This window comes from Podarcis tiliguerta (assembly GCF_965153285.1).
Source record: "Podarcis tiliguerta genome assembly, chromosome: 5".
Classification (NCBI taxonomy): domain Eukaryota; kingdom Metazoa; phylum Chordata; class Lepidosauria; order Squamata; family Lacertidae; genus Podarcis; species Podarcis tiliguerta.
This window is the reverse complement of record NC_139538.1, coordinates 81,336,895-81,362,175: the sequence shown is the minus strand read 5'-3', so window position 1 is coordinate 81,362,175 and position 25,281 is coordinate 81,336,895. Positions and strand designations below refer to the sequence as shown.

The 25,281-nt window shown below is 41.1% G+C and overlaps 1 protein-coding gene across 2 annotated transcripts in view; it reads left to right on the top strand.

Annotated features, from left to right (window-relative positions):
- The window catches only part of LRMDA (leucine rich melanocyte differentiation associated), a 740,402-nt gene that overhangs the window by 413,447 nt on the left and 301,674 nt on the right, over positions 1–25,281 (top strand). For both annotated transcript variants that reach the window (XM_083440596.1, XM_083440597.1), the window contains exons 4-5: positions 4,721–4,860; positions 20,965–21,091. In XM_083440596.1, the coding sequence (XP_083296722.1) occupies positions 4,721–4,860; positions 20,965–21,091 (267 nt within the window). The remainder of the gene's footprint in view (positions 1–4,720; positions 4,861–20,964; positions 21,092–25,281) is intronic.

The window sequence follows — 25,281 nt, the reverse complement described above, 5'->3', positions numbered from 1 at the left end:
GCTGTTTTGTGAATAACACTGATCGCCTGAGTGTAGCAGTGTGGCTGTTACTTCCTGTGCTGGGCTCTTTCAAAACATTGAGACACCCTAAGAGTGGCAGCTGTTATCGCACAAACAGCATTGTTGCTCAGTATTATTGGAAATGCTGGTGGTCTGCCCTGCAAGACAGGCAGCAGCGAAGCCATGCAATGTTGCATGCTGAGGCTGAGCTGAAAATATCAGTTCAGTTTTAGCTTAATTTCCATTGTTTTCAAAAGATGTTTCTCTGTGTTTTGTCCAACTCCGGGATGCAAAGAGGGTGGGGGCAAAGATGCGTGTTAGCAGCTCTCTTCTCAGCCAAGTCTAATACTTTGCTCAAGTAAATCAGCCACCATACCCAGGAAGCCTGGAGATTTTATAGGCTTTAAAAGAATGGGCTTGGAAGCCTTTGAGTGGCCGGTCGCTAGTAAGGATTGATTGGCAAATTTTTAAGCAGAGAATGACTATCCTTAGGCAAGTCAAAGGACGTAATGACAGTTAAGCTCCTGTAAATTAATCAAGTATTTTACACATACACTCTCATGTAGCCTGTTACTTGCCAGATATTTTGGACTGCAACTCCCATCAGCCTCTGTGTTGGCTGGGACTGATGGGAGTTGCTGGGCAAAGCATGTGGAGAGTGGCAGGTTGGTGAAGCTGCTCTGGTGGTGCTGATTTGTCAACATGCTCATAATAGTAAGTAGAATACAAAGTACAGTAATTATTTAGAGCTGCGGGGTGTTCAAAACACTCACACATATGTGGAATTCCTACAACACCCCGTAAGATACTGCTATTCCAGTATTAAAGATGATGAAATGAGGGATAGCAAATTAATGGCTATGGCAATATTTGAACTTGTTGTTGTTGTTTAGTCATTTAGTCGTGTCCGACTCTTCGTGACCCCATGGACCAGAGCACGCCAGGCACTTTTGTCCTCCACTGCCTCCCGCAGTTTGATCAAACTCATGCTGGTAGCTTCAAGAACACTATCCAACCATCTCATCCTCTGTTGTCCCCTTCTCCTTGTGCCCTCCATCTTTCCCAACATCAGGGTCTTTTCCAGGGAGTCTTCTCTTCTCATGAGATGGCCAAAGTATTGGAGCCTCAGCTTCACAATCTGTCCTTCCAGTGAGCACTCAGGGCTGATTTCCTTAAGAATGGAGAGGTTTTATCTTCTTGCAGTCCATGGAACTCTCAAGAGTCTCCTCCAGCACCATAATTCAAAAGCATCAATTCTTCGGCGATCAGCCTTCTTTATGGTCCAGCTCTCACTTCCATTCATCACTACTGGGAAAACCATAGCTTTTACTATATGGACCTTTGTTTGAACTAGGGGGTCCCAATCTCACATTTTATGCCACTACAGTACACACACAGGGTCCAGGATAGAGAAAATGTGTACCCAAGCAGGGCCTCATATGTTGAGCTCCATCTTTCTATGCCATATGCAAAATGACACTTGAGGTTTCCACATTGCTTGCTGTGTGGCTGGCAGCAAGTGTTTAGAGGAATGTTCCCCACAATCCTCTGTGGTGGCGCAAGTGATCCTGGGATGATGCAGTCATAATTCAGAGATAAGCAGACCAGAAACAGCAGCTAAGAGACTTGGCACGCCCTATTTCCAGTATGGTGAGTGCCCCATAAGAAATGAACTGTGGGTTAGGTGGTTAATTGTTGGTAAAGTACTTAGTTTTTGGCTTCAATTCAAAGGGCTGGTTATGACCTATAAAGCTTTATGTGGCTCAGGACCTCAAGGACTGCCTCTATCGACATGCACTAACCTGGACCACGTGACCATTATCTGAGGCCCTATTTCATGCAGGAGTTTTAGAGGTAGCAACATAAGAATCGGCCTTGTGGATTGCTATCCCCCCCGGGGGGGGGAGCCTCTTGGGCTTGCCAATCAGAAGATCAGCAGTTCGAATCTACATGAAGGGGTTAACTCCCATTGTACAGTCCCTGCTTCTGCCAACCTAGCAGTTCGAAAGCACATCAAAGTGCAAGTAGATAAATAGGTACCGCTCCAGCGGGAAGGTAAACGGTGTTTCCATGCACTGCTCTGGTTTCACCAGAAGCGGCTTAGTCATGCTGGCCACATGACCCGGAAAAACTGTCTGCAGACAAACGCCGGCTCCCTCAGCCAGTAAAGCCAGATGAGCATTGCAACCCCAGAGTCGTTCATGACTGGACTTAATTGTCAGGGGTCCTTTACCTTTTTTAATTTGAATGGTGGCATTGTGGCCTCTCTTGTTTTGTTGGGACCAATGTTTTATCTGTGCTTTTGTTGTTGTTTGGTTTTAATGTCTTCAACATCACCACCACTCTTGCGACTGGCTCCCTCTTTCTCCTCATAGTCTGTCTTCATACCCTCTAAGCACCAATTTGTTCTTGCATTAGTGGGTATGAATTGAGAAGCAGCAGAGGGAAGAGGTGACTTAACCCTTTCTCCATGGACTGCTTGCCCTCTAAAGATCACCCTCCCCACTCTGCTTTCCTCCCTGTAGTTGAAAAGATGTGGGCCAGCACCTTTTCCCTTCTTAGTGGACTGAACAACTATCCTGGGAAGGGCAATTGTTGACAGAACAAAGGGCCATGGGGGGAAGGATTAAGTCTAATGCTGTTCTGACTAAATCTGGAGCACTGTGGCTGAACTAAAATGGAAAAACTGAGCTGTTCCTATGCTTCATTCATCCTGCTCCATGTGTTGTTTTGCCCAGTATCTGAAAAATGAGGGTGGGGGTGGAATCCTACCACAAGCATTATGCTGTATATGATAAGTCTCCCATTTGCTTGTTGGCTGCTGCAAATAAGATGCAAATTGGAGTGCATGTAGCGAAGGGAAGGTCTTTAAGGGCAAAAGTTCTGTTTCTATCCTGTGGTGATACCCTTGCCCTTCAGTTATTGAGGTGAAGAAATGGGGTACATTCCATCTGCAAGAGATAACAAAGATAACAGGAAAACATAAATCAATGCTGGGGACAAGCAACATAAAAGAACTGAGCATTTAAGATAGCCACATAATAATTGTTGCACACAACTCCAGGCATGGGAGAGTAAAAGAGTGAATTGTTCGTTTAAACCAGTAATTTGTTCCATTGTTTATTTATTGATACATGCAATTTATAGGCTGCCCTTTAGCTGAAGTTCTTTGGGCGGCTTACAGGCATTAAAACAAGCAAAATTATAATAAAGTAGTAAAATACAGCTAATGCAGGATCGCCATAAACTAACAAGAATCGGTTTAAAAGAGAAAACAGAGAAAATGAGAATTTGCAGCACTAAATCAATTAGAACAAAGGGCAGAGAAACAAAGAGTAAGAAGCAGAGCGGCTTGAATGTGCCCTTCACCTTTCGCCAATTGGCATGAGGTATTAGCACACCTTGCATCCTCGTGATGCTGATCCCCATTTGTGAGCCTTCGTTCTGGGAGTTCTTAGGCTAGTTTTATGCCAGTTTTTTTTTAACCTGACATATTTTTTAACCTGACATATTCATGTCATGTGCACCAGCAGTGTGGCAGTGTTTGGGTGGGAATGGCTTTCAGCCTGCACAACCAATTTGGCATCCATACCTTTCTTCCATGCCTCATCTTTGATTTTTATGGTGGATCTGTGGGAACCAAGATTTCCCTGTTTTCACTTGCCTTCCAAATTCTAGATGCAAAGCAGGGCTCTTAAGGAACTGAACAAGGAGTGCCAAAGAACCTGAGTTTATGTTTCTTCTTAAAGGGTCTGGGGGGGGGGGGCTTTGAAGTCTTTAAGTTAGCGCACATAACACAGTGCCGGATTTAGGAAGGTTCTCAAGCCTTTGGAAACTGTGCACTAGACACTCATGTCAAATATGTACATTTTGACACAAAAGCCCAAACTTTGGAAAAGTCCAGCTCTGGTTGCAGAAATACTTGTGGTACTTACTTCTTTCTTTCTTTCTTTCTTTCTTTCTTTCTTTCTTTCTTTCTTTCTTGAGCAACCTAGAACTGGACTACAAATCCTTTATAGCCTGTTTTGGGAGTCGTGTGTATGTTTGTAGTGGGTGCATTAAATCAACTTCAATGTAAGATATCTAAGATTTCATGTGGTCACTCTACCACTTTAATGGCAGATTTTACTGTTTCCTTCCACTCTGAAGTTGTGTGTGTTATAAACTGTGGAGCAAGAATACCAACGGGTTCCTGGTAACATTTGATCAAGCATTTATGCCTATGTACCAATTAATGCCGCAGTGCCACCAAAAGCACTTTTATTCTTTCTGGTGCATTTGGGCTGCTGTCATTTAACTCCATTTTAAATCTCATTTTTCCTAGGGACTGTAATACATTTAGTGATGAATGTACTGTGAAAGTAACTGCTGCTTGTTGCCATGTTGGAAAAGTTTCATGGCTTTAGCAATCACTAACCATTTCCCCATCCGACATCCATCATTTTGTCAAAGTTTTTTAATGTGTTGCAGAGAGTCATCTAGAAAAGAAGAAAAGAGGAGGAAAAAATAATGAAGGAGGGGGACCCAAGACCTTTCATTTTATGCCAAAAAAATGACTTGGATGTAGTCCCCTTTCCGCTAGCCCCAATTAATGTTACATTTTCCCGCATATAATATGGGTTGTGTGTGTGTGTGTGTGTGTGTGTGTGTGTGTGTGTAAATGGAGTTATTTAACAGTCTTCCTTTTGTTACTGAATCCTTAACTCATAATCTTGAGTACATAACAGAACTGGAAAGCCTGCTGGATCATCTGGTTGAAGCAGTGCCTTCCTTGGAGTACCTGAGTTTGCTTGGAAATACAGCATGCCCAAATGAACTAGTCTGCAAAGACAAGGATGAAGGAGACTATCAGAGGTACAGGTTAGTATCTTGGATTATACATGCATTACTTTCAATTGTAAAATATTTAGTACAGTGGTGCCTCGCGAGACGAAATTAATTCGTTCCGTGAGTCTCTTCGTCTAGCGGTTTTTTCGTCTTGCGAAGCAACCCTATTAGCGGATTAGCGCTATTAGCGGTTTAGCAGCTATTAGCGGCTATTAAAGGTTTAAGGGATTAGCGGATTAGCTGCTAAAAGGCTATTAGCGGCTTAGCGGCTTAGAAAAAGGGGGTGGGGAGCGAAAAAAAATCTCAAGAATTGCAAGACATTTTCGTCTTGCGAAGCAAGCCCATAGAGAAATTCGTCCTGCGAAGCGCATTGAAAAACGGAAAACCCTTTCGTCTTGCGGGTTTTCCGTCTTGCGAGGCATTCGTCTTGCGGGGCACGACTGTATTGTATTCAGCTAACCTCTGCTCCGAGTAGTAGACCCACTGAAATTAATGGATCAAGGTTGTCACAGTCATTTACAGTAAGCCTACAACTTGTGCACATTCAGCTTTACAGTACATGCGTGGCAAAATAAAAAATAAAAAGAGGGTGGAGTTTCAGGGAAAATGACAGCAGTAATCCCACCCATCATTGAACCCAGTGGGTTTTGTTTATACACAATTTTGGCTTTAGGCACAGTCCATGGAATGTAACCCCCATGTAAGTTATGGGCCTACTGTCCTTTGTTTGGTCTACTCTGAGTAAAAGATAGTTGATTACAACCTTCAACCAACTTTAAATGGCTGCTGAAGTAAAAACTAAGAGCTGTGTATAGGATCTAATGTAAGCTAATGGCAATGTGTGTAAAGGTTACGGAATCATCCTCTCCCTGCCTCTATTCCATGGGTAGGCAAACTAAGGCCTGGAGGCCAGATCTGGCCCAATCGCCTTCTAAATCCGGCCCGTGGACGGTCCAGGAATCAGCGTGTTTTTACATGAGTAGAATGTGCCCTTTTATTTAAAATGCATCTCTGTGTTATTTGTGGTGCATAGGAATTTGTTCATTCCCCCCCCCCAAAAAAAAAAGTAGTCTGGCCCCGCACAAGGTCTGAGGTCCAGTGGACTGGCCCACTGCTTAAAAAGTTTGCTGACCCCTGATCTATTCACAACAGAGGCTTTTTTATGAAGCAAGGTGAGGTGACCAGTTGAAGTTTGTGGGAGCGATTTTGGGTCACCAGGCCTCCTGAAGCCCAGAGCGTGAGAGCCATGGAGTAAAACCTGGTGGGATATGGACAGAGCCTTGTTGTGCCTAGTGGGAGCGGAAGATGCCACCTGGTGTGTCATGATAGAGGGACTACAGGGATAGAGTATGAAGGACCTAGGTGCCTCTATTCCATGGGTAGGCAAACTAGGTGGGGGGACTGGCAAAACCTCTGAAACCAAGCATAAAAAACCCTGCATACCCCTCATTTCTCACCCCTCACCCTCATAATTTAGTCCTTTCCATGGAGGCATTGATAAGGAAGCTTAAGCCTCTGAAATCTCAGGTCACCACACTGAGGCCCAGGAAAACACGAGCTATTAATGATGGCAGAATAAGACCTAGGCAGATCTGAGCCAGACCTGTACAATCCACTGGAAAGTTCTCTGGCACAGATGTTATTGAAAAAGATTCAGTGATATGAATATTTGGCCTCATATAGGACCTATGCACATATACCCAGCAAATTGCAGCAGCTGTGTATATAAGACCTGATATGGAATTGCATGTTCCTGTAAGTGGTGAGTTCTTGTCATTCCTATTGTGTTACAAGCCCACCAGCAAGCCCATACATTTCTATATAGGTGATCACATGGGGGCCACCCAAGCACCAGCAATCAGCTGTTTAATTTTGATCTGGTAACATCTACGGCAACTTAACCAGATCATGAAATTATGTGTTTCCCCACTCCACATAATTGGCTGTCGTTGTCAAGGAAACACACAACACTATAACTGCAGGACCCCAGAAAGTGGCCCCAGACCTTCATTTCAAAGACAGGCATGCATTCAGTGTTAACATGTATTTCCTGCAACAGGTGATGTAAGATGCAAGGTAGTGCTTTAATGATGCAGTCACTGAGTCACGAGCCTTGTATTTTAGATAGGATGGCAAAATTCAAGCAAACTGCATGCCATTTTCTACATAAGCATTCCACATAACCATGTTGCTCTCAAGTTAAACCTACCCACCTATTTCCAGCCTATCAGACAAGCACTCTGAAATGATATGTGAGCAAACACTGACTGTACAGTTCATAAACTTAGAACTGTATGTTCATGCTTCCAGCATAAAAAGTGTTAGAAAGCTGAAAGGAGGCTTATCCAAAAGAGACATGACATGGAGTCCATGAGATGGTTTGCTGTGGTTTTTAGCAGTGCTGCAGTAATCTGGACAGGCATCCCAACCTGATCTGTAGTGGCTATTTCAAGTTGAGTGCTTCAGTCTCTTTCGAAAATAGATTCCGAACTGTCTTTAGATACGTCTAATGTGCCAACTTCTGAATTGTACATAAATGTGCCATTTTGGCTTTTGCTAAGTGGCCTAGTTTGAATAAAATATTTTCCCATCGCCTTAACCCCAAACTGGAAGGCACGTTGGCTGTCCTGCGTACAAAGAGCCTAATAGTGGTGTTGCCATGTAAATTTATGAGACATTTTCACCACAGAATTGCTTAAAAATGAATGATATCGCTACAGTTTACTGTTTTTCACTTTAAGTACATTTTTCTGACAATATGCCTCCTATTAATCATTTAAGCAAAAGTAGTTCCTTAAAGGAGCTATTCAGAGGCAAGAATCCATGGTTCATTTAATGCTGTCTGGGGGGGAAAAAGTCTTGTTGAGTGACATTCTCTGTGGTTATGTGATGTAATATTTATAATATGTCACACAGCTATACATCAAAACAATCATGGCTGTTGTTGCATTTCCATGCAAAATGTAGATTTTATTTTTTTAAAGGGTCAAGATAGTTTTAGCTCATATTAAGGCAAACCATCATGCCAAAACCAGGAGGAGAATCTTACTTTGAAAAGGTTAATTAAAATAGGTTTTAAAGTGAATATTATTCCGATTTGCATCGCATTACTGCAGTGGAACTGAAGTGAATCTCTCTTATCACTTTCTTTTCTCCTGCACAACTAGCATTGAATGTTCATTATTGCAGATGCAGTATTAGTTTCCCCATAAGATATATATTGCACCTGCCATAAAAATAACAAGATTTAAAGACCAAAGATGAAACTAATGAAAACAGGTTCTATAATATGTGACTAAGGGGCAATTCATTGAACCTACCTTTTCACACGCTTATCTCAAAAGCTCTTATCTGTCCTTTCCAAGCGCCCCTGGAGAAATAGCAACAGAGAGGCAGGCCCCCTCCTTCCCACCCAAACCTGTGAAACCTGTAGGATCTGGTGTCAGCTATTGGCATTAAGGTATTATTTCTACAATCATTGCTTCTGTAAGCACAGCTGCTTATAGAAGCTCCCATACTTCACTGCTTTAAACTGGACTCGATTTTGGCCCATACCAAAGTGTACACAGGCTAATGTTTAATCCAGTCGCCTTCATATATTCCTAAGCAAGCTGCATAAACACAATAATATATTTATTTTGCGGTAAAAAAAAAGATAGGGAGTGAATTATTAAGGTGGAACTAAGGCTATTCATTTGTAATAGTGCTGCTTGCTGAATAGGAAGCAGGACTTATTTCCTTTGGAAAGACCTTGGTTGTGGAGATGGGCATAGATAGATGATAGATAGATAGATGATAGATAGATAGATGATAGATAGATAGATAGATAGATAGATAGATAGATAGATAGATAGATAGATGATAGATAGATAGATAGATATAGCTAGCTAGCTAGCTAGATAGATGATAGATAGATAGATAGATAGATAGATAGATAGATAGATAGATAGATAGATAGATGATAGATGATAGATAGATAGATAGATAGATATAGATAGATAGATGCAGTCCAGAACCACAGTTTTAATTCCACATTCAGACACTTGCCAAAAAAAAGAAGAAGAAGAAGAAGAAGAAGCAGTGCCACAGCAGTGCTGAAGTTCCTCAGCATGGAAGCAACCTGAGTGTTAACTGAGCAGCAATAATCACTTTTCTCTTCACATGTGAATCTTTGTTTCTAGCAGCTATCTGAGCCACATGGCATTAGCAAGCAAACTTCACAACACTTTACACAAACTTAAAGGGCTTTTTAGTGTTTTGCCCCAGAAAGAGAAATCCAAAATGTTTTCGTGCTAAATACACCATTACCCCAGTAAAATTATATCCGAGCCATTCCTGTACTTTTTTAGTTCTCTCCTGTCCCTGCAAAATAGGCATTATATGTAGTGAAAAAGTAGAGAATAAATGGTTGTCTAAATCTCGTTGCGCACATTAAAAAAACCCACATATCTCAGACTTAAATAATTTTGAATGAAATCTAGGAACAAAACAAAAATGTCAAACAAGAATGGATCATACTGTATTGTGTGTTTGTGTGTATATATAAATATAAATAACATTATTTTTCGAACTTTCTCCCATTGTACTCAAGGCAATTTGCAATATAAATTAACGGCTTGCAGTCTAAGAGGCACATTACAAATGGAAAGTGGTTCACAGAGTAAAATATGATGCCTCTGTTAGAAATTAAATATGCATTTGAAAAGACAGCAACATAACAGCTCTGGATTTTTGTGAAATTAATAAATATATCAGATTCAATTAATTTATTTTTTGCGTGATTAATAATGCACTTGAGTTATTACTATTAATTATGAATAATCAGTTATCGTTTCCTACCAAGTATCATTGTGTAGAAACGACTGCCTGCTTTTTTCGGTTTTAAAACTTTATTCATAATCAAAACATAGTGTGAGGTGATATGCCAGTAGAGAAACATTCCAGTATTGAGAAAAAGTAACGTGACTAGCAAAGCAGCATAAATGGGAAATAACCTCAGCTGCAGTCTCTGCTTTGAAGATCTCCAGAAAGCACAGGCCATGACCTAGAGATCAAAGTCACAGGGAGTCAACACAATAATTGCTGGTTACTTGTCTTGTACCAGCAGCACTTGTTCTGTCTTGGGGGTCTATTGTTTGCGGTAAAAACACGAACCATGCTATTATTGGGTTGTGAAAAAATTGTCTTGGTCAGAATATATTGAAGTTTAAATATAGGTGGCCTTATTTGTCTTTTAATCAGTAAGATACAAAGTGCCCAAAGCCCAAACACAGTTTTAGAGTTTGTTGTCCCCTTGAAAACCCAGATATGCATGGAATCCACCCAATACTTTATTCAGTTCGCTTCTGTCCTGCTTTTTTTGGGCTGCTTTGACTTCTTCCTGTTACGTTAATAGTCATTGCTTCTTTCCTTATGTAATTCCCCCCCCACACACACACAATTGTAGTGCAGCCTAAACTTAAAAATTTAGTCCATATACCTGATGGCAATCATATAGAGAGGGGGTGGGGGTCATTTAACACTTAATTTTAATATAAACATTTTATATTAAATGAACAACATGAGCCAAATTTAGACAACACGAGAAGTGAGATACTTCAGCTGGTTTTGTCTGCCACGTGGCGACAGGAGGAGCTGGGAAGGAGACCACAGGAACTTTGAGGAGGACACACATTAAACCACAGCTTGATTTAAACTGTGGTTTAATATGACATGCAAAGCAGATCACCAGGGCAGCAGGGATTCAAGTAACCCAGGTCCAGGCACCTGGGTACACCGTGAGGGCTGGGGCCCCAGACTCTCAGCTTTTATATTTTTTATTTATTCTTTTTTTTTAAAAAAAAAAAAAGTGAGTCAGTTGGATATTTCTGCAGGAAGAGAACAAAATGTGGAGGCAGCTCTAATGCTTCAGCCATTGTCAGGCAGCACTGTTGCTAAGGGTAAGGGACCCCTGACCATTAGGTCCAGTTGCGGATGACTCTGGGGTTGCGGCGCTCATCTCGTTTTACTGGCCGAGGGAGCTGGCAGACCATGGAGGCAGAGCAGAGCATTCCCGTTGTGACTAGTAGCCTTGTTTGGAAAGCTTTCTTGAAAGCATTCGGAGGCAATAGCCTTAACTGCTGAAAAGCAGTTTATTCATGTTTATTTTGCGGTGTCCCTTAGTTAATATAACTTAGTTAATATAATATATCAATATACCAAAGGATTAGCTTTTCTCCTATGTATAGACGAGAAGCTTATTCATTAACTGGCATGTTTTGGGTTGCTTACAGGCATGTTGGCGTTAAGTGCTTTTATCAGATCACTTTCTTGACTTGTTAATTCTCACAAATCCCTGAACATGGTTGGTTCTGCAATAGAAATGGGGGGGGGGGGACTAAAAAAAGGGGTTTCTACTGAATTTTGCCTAGAGCAAAACTTGAAGGAAATGTATCTAATAGAATTTTATTCTGCTTTATCTTTGAATGAAATCAAAGCTGTTAATAATCATAAAGTTAATAGCATAAAACCCATAAAATATTCAAAAACAATTGAAAGAGAAAAGAAAATAGTGCTGGATAATAAAACAATTCAAATAGGAAGCCAGAGTATAAGAGAAAAATGAGATGAAACAAACCTCCATTTTCAGCAGCACAATTCCAGCAACACAGTGGGCCAGTCAACACTTAATGCTAAACCCAGCTATGGTTAAGCATGAACATGCAGGCAGTGGTGGCTTGTGGCCATTGAGACTGGTCACTTGCTGCCATTTGCTTCCTGCAAGATTCATCTGAGGCCCTTCTTCGTGTGTCTTCTCCACAAGTGGTCCAGAGGGTGGCTACACGAGAACAGGCCTTTTCTGTGGTGGCTCCCCTCTTGTGGAATGCTCTCCCCAGAGAGGCTCGCTTGGTGCCTGCTAAAAATGTTTCTCTATAACCAGGTCTTCAGCTGATTAACATTCTGTGGCCTTTTAAATGTGTTTGTGGAAGGGGGTTATTGGTATGCTTTTGTTTTTGTTTTAATAATTATGCATTGTGTGTTGTTACTTTGTATTTATATGTTGTAAACCGCTATGTGGTCTTTGGATCAAGGGTGGCATACAAATTTAAGAAATAATATTATAATATGCTGTTCATTTAACTAATAATCACCAATGCTTTGTTTTTCTCCACCAATCTGGTTTTTTTGAGATCTATTATTAGATTTCTAAAACTCTGCAAATCTAATCCTAGCTACAGACAATAAATGCAGAATTAGATTTTGAATATTTTGAAGCTTATTATATTTAACAAAATTCGATAAAGCATAATCAACTGAAATTCTGCCAATCCTGTGCATCTGTTTGAAAATATACACACCTTAAATGCCTTGTCAGATTAGCACCGAAACTACAAAAACAGTTTCATCTGTACTGAATACTTAACAAATTGGTGAATGAATTGTTAATCTCTATTGTCATCTCCAGTTATTTAGTGTTGAAATAACATTAAACCTTGATGTGTTTCTTCCTCGTTTTCTGCTGCAGATGTTTTGTATTTCTTTACAATGGCTTTGTGTACCACCTAATGTTACCACCCCATACCATATTAAACTGTTTAAAATCCATGCCCTGGACAATGAAGAAATAATATGGAAGATTCTAGCTAAAAGAACATGTGTAAAAGAACATGCATTTTTCAAACTGTAAGATTTCATCACGACAGCCCGGAAATTAACTATCATGTTCAGATTCAAGATCCACCATTAAAACAACAACAACACGTGTACGTTAAAAGAGAGGGAGAACACAATTCACTCTAAATCGCAGCAACAGCAGCATATCACTCCCAGTTAAACTCATGCTGTGCTCTAAAAGTCTTCTGAAAACAGTTGGTCTTTAGCTGTCACCTGAAAAGTGGGACAGTCAGATCTGAACCGAGAAAGAGCTCCATAGATGTGGTGCTGCCTTGCTATTTGTAGTGCGTGCACCCCCGGATCATATTCCATGAGGGTACCACAAGCAGGACTTCCCTCACAGATCTCAAAACTCAAGTTGGCTGGTAATGGAAAAGATACTGCTTCAAGTATAGGTAAAGGTAAAGGGACCCCTGACCATTAGGTACAGTCATGACCGACTGGGGTTGCGGTGCTCATCTTGCTTTATTGGCCGAGGGAGCCAGCGTACAGCTTCCGGGTCATGTGGCCAGCATGACCAAGCCGCTTCTGGTGAACCAGAGCAGCGCACGGAAACGCCGTTTACCTTCCCGCCAGAGCAGTACCTATTTATCTACTTGCACTTTGAGGTGCTTTCAAACTGCTAGGTTGGCAGGAGCAGGGACCGAGGAACAATAGCACACCCCGTCATGGGGATTCGAACCGCCGACCCTCTGATTGGCCAGTCCTAGGCTCCGCGGTTTAACCCACAGCACCACCCGCATCCCGCTTCAAGTATACTTGGGTCCAATTTGAGCATGGACTACTGTAGCCTGCTTATCCAGGTAGAGGAATGGACAAAGCTGGGCACTTCTTGCCACTGAGGCTGCATGGGCCTTCAATGACAGAGCGAAATCTAGAAATACCCCCCAACTGTGCACCTATCCCTTAGGGGAAGTGCTACCCTGTATAGAACAGGCTGCCTGTCTACTTCTCGGACCTAATAACTACCTATTGCCAGAACCTCCATCTTGCCAGGATTCAGCTTGAGTTTATTCGCTTTCATCCTGCTGAACACTGCTCCCAGGCACTGGTCCTATACTTGCACAGCCTGTCCTGATTCAGATGGTTTAATGTGAAAGCGCTTGGTGGCATAAGACAGGCCCTTGTCTCAACCAGTAGGATGTGTGAATCCATTTCTTGCTGAAATTTGCTAAACTTCTCAAAACTCAGCCCCTCCAAATTTCCTGTGAAATTTTGCTGCAGATAAAAGTTACTGCACGGGAAACTTGGTGACAGCTAAAGGAAGTATGGAACTTCCTGTAAAATAAACAAAGAAAGAAAGAAAGAAAGAAAGAAAGAAAGGTACTCAAATGTTCTCAGATGTGGAATGTGCTCTCCCATTGCCAACCCCTTTAGGGTATGAAGTTTCAGCACCCGGCTTATAAATGTTGTAAATATTTTGTGCAAGCAAAATCCTCTGAGATTGGCTCAAAGGTGAAAGAGAACCCTAACATTTGAAGCTGGACACAGCAACTCCAACACTTAAGTCATTTTAAAATGTCTATCTGTTAACGGTATTACTTCACAATGATCCATCTGTGTGTACATACACACGCACACATGCACACCCCAAGTACCCTAGAGCCAATGGCTCAGAAGTAGCTGAATGTTTCACATGCCACTGCAGCCATTTTGTAGAGCTGGCAATAAAAGGAAGCCTGTCACTGAGAAATCCAAATCTGGATAGATAGATAGGTGATAGATTAGATAGATAGATAGATAGATAGATAGATAGATAGATAGATAGATGATAGATAGATGATAGATAGATGATGCCAATGTTGTGTCTCTATTACTGACATCTAACCTTCCCCTGACCTGCTGCAGAACAAAACTTCTTGAATTGTCTGGACTCTGTGCATAGCCAATTTTCTAAGGGCATTGTAGACTAGAAGAGAGGTTCACAGGCAGAGATAAATGAGTCTTTAAAGACCTTCCTGGGATATCTGTTTTTCCTCTCGCCAGAGCTCATTGCTTTCCTTCAACCATGATGGCAGATAATGACCTTTCCCACATCTACAAAGAATGGGTCAGTTTAATAACACCAGTCTCAGGAATTCTGAAGGGGGTTCAAAGTAATGTTTAAAAATGCAGATTCATCCACCTCCTCAGCCAAAATAAAACATTCTTCTTTTACATTGAATGCAAAATTTAGAAGCATTCTTTCTGATTAAGCAGTGGTCCCTTAACTAGCAATTTTATAAGCTGAAAGCAGTTGCAATATGTCATGCAATTTATAGATCCCTGTGCCTGCCATAAAGTGTTTTATGATGGCTGCATTCTGTGTTATTAGTAGCTGTCTCTTTCTGCAGCCATTGCCGTTTGATAATAGTCTTAAAACACCCAAAATTACTTACCTGCAAGCAACATTCTAGATAGTGTCTGTTGACAGTTTGAATAAGTTTAGTGCCCTTTTGTTGTACTTTACCTTCAAAACAAACTGATTGAACCATCAATAGCTCCTTGGAAGCTGACAGAGGCCTATCATCTGGTTTAACCCTCTGATAGCAGGTTATCTTTGGGAGTTAACCTCCTTGCATTGTTAACTTGAATGTTTTATGTACTATGCAACTTTAGGATACTGCTGTGATAACCTTAGTAACTAAGTCATACATCACAGTAAAGAGTTCTGGAGCGACAAATAACCCTGGATTAAATTTACAAGGCTTGAATTTATATTATAAGGGCACGTGTTCATTCTGGGGCTTTAGGTACCTTTTTTCTATATTTTCTAGTAAAGCGGGGTTGTGTTTAGACTGATACTCCATCTTCAAATATTGCTTATTTAAATTCTTTTTTAGTGTTGAAATATAATGTCATTCTTAAATAGGAATAGTTATCCCCGGATATTGTCTATGGCTAAATTGGCCATAAGGTTAAATGTACTATAGAGGAGGGCTGCTGCTACTCCATTTGTATCCTACTTATGTATTCTGTTACTTGATTCTTAAAAGCATCTTAAAAACAGCATCTTAAAAAGTAGAGACATCACCTTACCAACAAAGGTCCGTATAGTAAAAGCTATGGTTTTCCCAGTAGTGATGTATGGAAGTGAAAGCTGGACCATAAAGAAGGCTGATCGCCGAAGAATTGATGCTTTTGAATTATGGTGCTGGAGGAGACTCTTGAGAGTCCCATGGACTGCAAGAAGATCAAACCTATTCATTCTGAAGGAAATCAGCCCTGAGTGCTCACAAAGTATTGAAGCTGAGGCTCCAATACTTTGGCCACCTCACGAGAAGAGAAGACTCCCTGGAAAAGACCCTGATGTTGGGAAAGATTGAGGGCACAAGGAGAAGGGGACGACAGAGGACGAGATGGTTGGATGGTGTTCTCGAAGCTAGCAGCATGAGTTTGACCAAACTGCGGGAGGCAGTGGAAGACAGAAGTGCCTGGCGTGCTCTGGTCCATGGGGTCATGAAGACACGACTAAACAACAACAAATTACTTGATTCTACATGGAAGACACATATATCGGGCACATTCAGATGTCACATTCCCAACTTCATTAAACCATGGTTTATGAACATATGGAGCTACCTTACGCTAAAGCACACCAATGATCCATTTAGCTCAGTATTGACCCTGCACTGACTGGCAGTGGCTCTCTGGGGTTTCAATGAGGGTTTCAGCCCTACCTAGAGGTGCAGGGAATTGAACCTGAGACCTCATGCATGAAAAGCAGGTGCTGTATCACTGAGACAACTCTTCTTCAGAGGCTGGAACAAGGCTTGTTTGCTCCTCCTCTCCCCTCTCCTTGCAAGGCAGCTTCAGTGTGGAGATTGCACTTTGTTTTAGTGCTGTGCTTGCTCCCCAGTTTTTCAAATGTTTTATTCCCCTGCAAAAGAGGCTTCAATTTTTCTGCCTCCTTTGCAGGGCACTTTAAAATTTCATTGTAAATTTTGTGGGTATGGGTGTTGAGCTTACCTTATCGTCGTGAGGTGGCTGTGGGTGGTCCCTCCATTTCTATTTCTAGTGCTCATGGGCGGTGGTGGGGAGTCTCTGGCAATTTGGAGACCCTAATTTTGGCGTTTCAGATATTTTCTCTAAAGCTACACCCAGCTCCCCACATCTGACATCCTATGTGAGGTGTGGAGCTGTTAAATACATGGCTACAGGAAGCATCAGGCGCCTCAACATTCACTCCTGATGGTTTAATGGCAAGCAGGGTTTGCTGTCACTACTGATTAACTCGAAATCACAAAAAAGTGAAAACACCAGCACCAATAAAACTAAAACAAGCGTAAGAGACATACGTAGCAAGCAAGCCACTACTTCCAAACCCTTACAAACAAGCAAGCAATCTGCCATCTTACTGTTGTAATAGAAAGTTACTGACTCACACTTGTGTGCATGAAAGGGTTAACCTGAGCTCAAGTAAGTGGGCATGACTTCTGAAGGGCACCATGTTGGCTATCCTTGGTCTACAGCAGCCTTTCTCAACCTTGGGTTCCCAGATATTATTGAACTACCAGCTTCCATCATCCCTGACCTCTGGCCATGCTGGCTAGGAATGATGGGAGTTGTAGTCTGACAGCATCTGGGGATGCAAGGTTGAGAAACGCTGTTCTATAGCATCTATGGTTCATCACAGAGTGCTTAATGGGGTGTGTGTGTGTCTGTCCATCTGTCCCTATTTCTCTCTGATGAAAGGAATCTGAGTGGCAAGGATTTAATCTGACTGTTCTTCAAAATGGCATCATTATTGTGATGTTTCAGCACTGATGACAGGGTAGCTTTTAATGCCTGCTGCAGATTGCCTTTTATAGTTCATCATCCTCTGCTATACAACATCTGCACTGCGAAGATGATGGGGGAAGGAAGATTTCTGTCATATGATCCATATGGCTCTCATCTCGCACCCCCCCTTCCCCAAGAGGGGGGAGCTGCATGTTCCCTTCCTTTGAGGAACTAATTCTAGAAACGTTAAACAGAAAGGGGTGTGCGGAAACCCCTTTCTGCCGAGACCATTTGGCTACAAATTTAGGCTTTCTTAGATGGAGGCTATACAAGACTGACGTTTAGGGCTTCAGTCCAAAGTTGGCAGGGAGATGAGACAGCACTGCTCGAGTCTGTTGTCATTTTTGTGGCCGCCTGCTTCTTGATGCCATCTTTCACTTGATCATGAAACATTTGCTGATTTTCTAATAGTGATGTTTTCTGCACCTGAATATTAATCTTTTTTCACCCTGCACTTAGATGGGTGTTTTTACTCCTCTTGAGCTTTGCTCTTGACATATTGTTTCCTTCTGTTCATGTCTTTCTTTGAAAGAGCCCCTTGTCCTCTGAGCTTTTCTGCCAGTAATACAAGATGGAAGTATTCTCTTCCAGTGAAAGATAAGGGCCGTCGGAGGCTCACAGGGGGTTGAAAGGGCAGCCAGGGAAGCTGGAGATGTGTTTGAGAATATTTCATTATCCCCAGACATCCAGCTACTCTTAACAAATTGTCTAGCTTTGGACATGTTATGCTTCCTAAAGAGGGCTCTCATTTTTAGTACCATTACTCTTTCATAGAAGTGACTTGGTTGCGGGTTTGCACTCAGGTTGTTGACGGATTTTAACACATAGCACTAAGCACATTCCATTTCGTTAAGATTTTACAAGCCTCGGACAAAGCAAGGTGCGGCCTTTGTCTCTCTTTTTTTGTTTTGTCTTGTTGAAAGAATAATTCATAATAGCATAATTCATAATAATTCATAAAAGCATGGCTAACCATTGCTTCTGCAACTGGTGGCAAACTAGTCTCAACTAGTTTTCAGTTTTTTTAAAAAAAAAAAAGGAAAGGGATTTTATTACCTTTCCAGACAACTTATTCCATTGAGTTCAGTCATATAAATGGCAGTCCTTTATATTTTGAACCTGAACATTTTCCGTATAATTTGGACATGTGAGGTTGCCTCTTCGACAAGCCACAGGGCCTCAGTCTGATTACTAAAATGATGGTCTATATAAACTTGGCATTTGTGGGAAATATTATTAATCACCTTTCTGTTTCCTGCCAGGAAAGGATCTGGCGCTTCCTCTCTCCGTCTCCACTAAGTCTGTTTCATATCTGGGTGACTGGCTGTAAATAGCAAGTACTTGAGATGAGTTGATATTATCACCTTCCTGGGATTTTTTTTCTTCAAACTTTGATTCATGCCATGCTGTGCCATGCTCTGTCAGCTTTTTGTGAATAAAGCTGTGTGGGTGGGTGGGTGGGTGGCTAGCCAAGCTCCAGCTTTTTTGCCAAAATGTTAGAGGAAGCTGGAGGGGGAAAAAGCAATTTTGAATCTACTGTGTTCCCTATGACGAGGCAGTTATTTTCTCTCATCTTATGAACCTTAACTTTGATTCGGTTGTGCCTCGCATAAAAACCTAGGATGTTTGAACCTCCGCTGAAAACTGTTGCTACTCTTTTCACCTTTCCTGAGATATTCTTCAAATGTTTTGCCCAAACGTTGACTTCTGTCATCCTGCAAACTGCTTTACATCATGAGCACCCTTCTCTGGTACAGGGAATTTTGCTGTGCTATAACTCCTGTGTTTTTCTGAGACTGAGCCTCTAGATTCTTTTCTCAGAAATGAATGGGAACCCTACCCTGCCAGGAGAATATTTCCGTTAGTCATGGTTCAAAATGTGAGAAGCTGTCTGTGACGGACAGCAGAGCCAGACTGGAAATTCTACCAGAGTGCTGGAGCCTCTCTCTGATTGGCTACCTAGACAGCCAGCCAGAGCGGGGGGCGGAGTCAGAAGTTTGGGAGGGAATATAAAAAGAGCAGTTTCTGAGGGAGAGAGTTAGATAGGGTTTGATTTGAGGGTTTGAGGTTTCAGTTTGAGAGATGAAATGAGAGATGGGGATTATGGTAGGATTTGACTGAGGGGTGAACTGGTTCTGATTTGAGTTGAACTACTGGTGGTCTCCTTCTAGGCAGGAGGGGAGAGTTTTAGGTAAAGATGACTCCCAAACAGTAAAAAGGGATGAGGTGATCCTCTGGGTCTGTTATGCTATTTGGAAATACCTCAGGAGTGGGATTGCTTAGAGAGAGGGTAACTGACGAAAAGTGCCCCTCACTCTTGAACCAAAGTATTAAGCTGTGAAGGAAGCTGTGCCGTGTCAAAAGTATTTAACTGTAACACCTGTCACAACTAAGTAAAGGACTGAGAGTGAAGTAACAGAAAACCGAGTCAAGCATTTTAACACCTATTCTATAAACCTGAACATCTCCCTGAAGTGTACCAACTGATTTTTAGCAACTGAAGTTTTAAGAAAAGCGGTGCATATATTACCGTGTTTAAGCCCGTGGCATCTTTATATTTAGTTTAAGTAATAAGTCAGCTTCTACCTGAAAGAATGCATTTCCTGATCCAACTTTGTTTCACAAGCTTCTTCTTTTTGTAAATAAAGCTTTTTGTTGTTTGATCAACTCCTGTCTGAGACTTTAAATCACTAACTTTTCTCTCACACAAGATAGCTTGTGGTAAATTGTAGAAATTTGTTTAATGGGCATGCCGTGAGGTGGCTCCACTATATTTAATTGGGGAGAGTGTCTAGTGGGGTGAAACACCGTTAGGGTTGCTTTCTATCTTGTACCAAATCTCAGTGAAAAAAATTATCTAGGAGCGAAGAAGAAGAAGAAGAAGAAGAAGAAGAAGAAGAAGAAGAAGAAGAAGAGATATTGTACCCATTTAAATTCATATCCTCCTTTGGAGTAATTTGCATGCAAAAATTTGTCATGCATTAATGGTATATGAAAAATGAAAATAGGTTCCATACATGCAAGATTCAGAGTCCTGAAATAAGATACAGGCTGCAGACTCAAACCTTTTCTATTTTGCTAGAGTTCGAATACTGATATGAATCACAAAAGGCAGAGTGAAGGGCATAATTGTAGAAAATAGCCGATATGTTGGAGAAATAGTTCTTGCAGCTGTAAGGTTATTTTATGTCCTTTGAATTGAGACTATTGTGTCATAGGAGGAGAAGCTCAGTTCAATGCACATTCAAAACTGAATCTATCAAAGTCACACTTTCTGAACCAATATGCAAACTGAAACACAGCGATCCTCCAAAATTTGCACTTGTCTGAATTATGTGATGCGGTTCTCCAGCCAAAAACACTGTTTACAAAAATGCATCTGGTAGAGGAAAGTGTGCATAAACATGCAGATATTAGTGAAAATAACATTTGAATTAATTATATTAGGGGGAATTGCTTGCAAAAATGGGTACGTTATTCAAAACATTACAGAAAATTGTGTTTATTAGGAGAAATTCATACTGAAATGCTGATGAATTTCCATTAGGATTTGGTTATTATTGGTATTGTTATTTTGCAAATTGCTGCAAAATATGAAGAGCTGAATTTAAGAATGGAAAAATGAGAAACAGAGAGAAATGAAATGGGCAAATCCTTCCATTCCTAGTCATAGGTCAATGGAAATTCTTAGCCTAAAGGGTTGTTTGTTTGTTTTTAAAACAGGTATTTTGTTCTGCACAAATTAACCAACTTGAAGTTTCTGGATTCTCGGAAAGTAGGCAGAAGTGAACGTGAGGAAGCCATTTTGAGGGGTGCTTTTATGAAAGTGGTGAAGCCTGTGGATACAAAGGTAAGTGACTGAATGAAGGCTGTAGGAATGTTTATGGATCTTAACATTTCGGATCTAGAATCTTACTGCTGAAGCCATTTTTAGTAATAGTCAGCTCTACGCTTTTTGCGGACCATACTCCTGGATGTCAGGTAACTGATATCAGGTGGCAGTCAAAACATGAACATTTCTTAACTTTGCTTTTTAAGCCTTGTCACTGCACTTGTGAGAGAGTGTCCTGCTTAGTAACTTAAAGAATTGAAGCATGTCAGCAAGCATTTGGTACGTTACATGGAGAGACAATTTTTGTGACATATGTACTGTGGCATTTGTTCTGTACAGCAATGAAGGCCTCAGTTTTCTTCTCTTTTGTTTGTGTTTATCTTATTGTGCTTGGTGACCTTTAATTTATTAACCTTTAATCTATGAAGTAATTTGACAGAGTGGTCTTATTCACTGGGAAAGTCTCTTGTATAAACAAATGTGATACTTAAGGATGGATGCAGAGAGGTGTGGGTTGAATTTTGCTCAAACAGTGGAGCTTTCCCTCCCCGTCCTTCCATATCCCTCATTTCCATTATTGGGAGCTGAGAATGCAACAGGAGATAGCAATTTGGGAGGAGGCACCATGGACCAGTGGAAATTGCCTTTCTCATCAAATAGGGCACTTTTGGATCCATCTCTCTGTGTTATAGGCTGTGTACACATCACCAGCTTAAGGTGCAATGTGGCTCTTATTTTTCCAAATTTGGATTGGTTTGGGGAAAACCACATCAAAATGAAGTATTTCATAAGAAGCAACAGGATAGTTATGGATTGCAGCTAAGTTCATCTGCTTCCCAAACCAGTGGTAGGAATCCTGGATTTCTGCTTGTGCAGAAGATAACCTTGGGGAGAAGACCCCAAGTTGAATTATATTGTGGGGAGCTGATGGTGGAGAAAGAATCACTCAGTTGGGGATTTTAGAGTCAAGCTTTCTGCATCAGTGGCTCTCAAACTGGGCAAAGTGAGTGTTGTTTACTCTGAAAAAACAACAACACACATTTTCCATGTACATCAGTGCATTACCACACAATCTGCATAGATCGGTATTTTTGCTCTTGGAATTATTAGCTATCGAAAACTCACTCATGGGTTTCATCTAGCAACTTCTTACATACTAGTTTATTTTATAATATATGTGGCAAAAAATATTGCAGATATCCAATTATCCTAAAGAGCAATATAGCAGCTACAGAAGTAAACTGCATTTGGGGGCATAGAAGTGTAGCTAGATACATTTGTTATCGGCTGTGTATTTGCACTAGAAAACAAATTAATTCAGAGCTGTTCGTTTTATAACTATTAAAGTTTTAACAGTTCTTATTTGGAGATTGGTTTGACACATTGTTTACTAGAGCCTTTAGCTATTTCAACTCTTACAATGCAATCTGTAATATATGAAAGAATTTACTTTGAAGCTCTTATGAAAGGCTTCCTCCTTTGCTAAATCCTGTAAAATGCAACAGTTGAACACATAAAAAACCTTATGTTTATTCTGTCATCTGTTTGTAATCGTTCTCATACTATATTACTCTCTATAAATATCTCTGTATTTTACTTTAATGCTGCTGATAGTTATATTATTTGAAATAGACATGTGTCTTGGCCCAATCAAAAAAATTCAGAAATGTGCTATAATTCTGGCTATAATTCTGCATTGTTCAGTTATCTATCCATTATCTTAACCAAGGTGTTTCAATTCACGAAGATAGTATCACGTCTTGATGCTTTGTTCTAGTAATTCAGTTCCATGTCCCAAGCTGTATAATTTTTGAATTAGTTATCCGCTAAATCTTATTCCAAAACATATACTTATTTCCCCAATCCTTTTAGTGCAAGGTACAAATTTAACATTGAGATAGGCCTTTCTAAAATTGCTTGCTACAGAATTACTAGGTCTTACCTAGCATAATATATTCCCTTCTATAAACATTTAGGATGTCATGAGCAAATGCTTCTTGGTGTGCAGTAGAATTATTATTATTATACTTTATTATATGTTACCCATATATTGGTTTATCCTAAGGAACAGTAGAGGGGATTGGAATCCATGAAAATGAATTTGGTGTACAACATCTGTATGTACAAATGCCCAGGCATACATTTTAAACTCTTTACGCTGTGAAGTTTTAATTGTGCAAACACTCACTGAAAAGGTGACTTTTGGGAAGCATGAGCAATATTAAGACTTATAATCTGCTATAGGTCATGTGCCCTACAAGTATTTGATGCTATACCAAAGATTCCATATCAAAGTCTTCTTTAACCAAGGTATCTTCTGTCCCTGGTGTATGAGCCACATGTGATCCAAATATCACCATCTGGGCAGCTCAACACAGCATCACATGACTCGGTCTGCTTCCCTCCCAGCCCATGCTTGTAGTCTGCTCAGCGCCATAGCTAAAGACAGTGCTTTTTTTTCTAGAAAACAGGTCCCGGAACTGCGCATTCCACCAGAAAATAGCTCTTATAGGAGAGGAAGAGAGGGGTCAGTGGATGGGATTCTGGCTCACAGTTCACGCTCTTAACCTACATAGCACCCCCTTCCCTCAGCCTCTGTTCTTGGCCACTGCCCGTTCCTGAGCTTACAAGAGCTTCTGTCACTGGCTGAGTGCCTTGAACAGAAAGTGCTGGTGGGACTTTGGCACAAGCATAAAGTGCCACCATCCCACCATCCTCATTGATAGGCGCAGCCTTAACCCAGCCCAACATAATGCTCCTGCTTGCCTACAGAACCATTGAGGAACGGCTAAGGGAGCTGGGCATGTTTAGCCTGGAGAAGAGGAGGTTAAGGGGTGATATGATAGCCATGTTCAAATATATAAAAGGATGTCACATAGAGGAGGGAGAAAGGTTGTTTTCTGCTGCTCCAGAGAAGCGGACACGGAGCAATGGATCCAAACTACAAGAAAGAAGATTCCACCTAAACATTAGGAAGAACTTCCTGACAGTAAGAGCTGTTCGACAGTGGAATTTGCTGCCAAGGAGTGTGGTGGAGTCTCCTTCTTTGGAGGTCTTTAAGCAGAGGCTTGACAACCATATGTCAGGAGTGCTCTGATGGTGTTTCCTGCTTGGCAGGGGGTTGGACTCGATGACCCTTGTGGTCTCTTCCAACTCTATGATTCTATGATTCTATGATTCTATGGTCAATGGTGGCACCACTCACTACCTCAGAGGTGGGGCCTTTGGTCCCACCTTGAGGCACATTGATTCTCCGGAGATGTCACTCAGAGGTTTAGGGTGGGGTGGTTTGATTGGTTGCCGGAAGAAGCACAGGAAGGGAAGGGTGGGATGGAGCTGCGTCACCGGGTCTGTCTTCGTCCAGGAAGCAGCCCCAGAGAACCAACTCAGGTAACCCTTAATGATAGAGATTGCCAGAAGAAATAATGGAGTAACATGCAGTGGGTTTTTTTTTTTCTCTAGAAAAAGATGCTTTATAAATGAACAACTGCTGCCACACAATGCATGGAATCTCCTGTTCATAATACCATTGTGTGTGTACTTGCTCTGTGCCTTCATGTGATGGTAAAATGACTGGAGTATATGCACATTGCTAATTGAATTCCCATTAACCACAGCATATATAAATCTCTCTGTATGTATGCATGCATGTACATACATACATATTTTAAACACACCAGTGAGGGGTGATGCACACTACAGTCACCAAAGGGAAAGGAATGTTGTTGAAAATATTAGCTGATATGACATGGAATTACTTTCCTTTGAATTGTGCTACTCCCATCAGTCCTCCCCCCCCCCCCCCGAGAGAAATCTAAATGTGAGGTTAACTTTCTTCCATAATGATAAACTGGAAATAAACAGCTTATTCAGCAGAAGGAAACAATGGACGATAGGGTGGGGGTGGGTGGCGGAGAAAGTTCCATGGGAATTGCTTTCATCTCATGCTTGACATAAAAATCTTTAGAGAGCTAGTTACCCTTCTGAAAACAACACATGAAATGAGACTCAAGGCAGGATATTTTCATCCAGCTAGCTTATGTTTACTCAAATGCACAAGGAGCTAGCAATCACCAATCTTCGTGAAATCATAAATATTTAATTTTGTCTAACTCCCTGCCTTCCTCTAGTTTTTTTTTATATTTTTCTTAACAGAATGCTGCTTTCTTCTGCTTTGCTTCATTTCATCTTTTGTTGCTTAAAGTCTG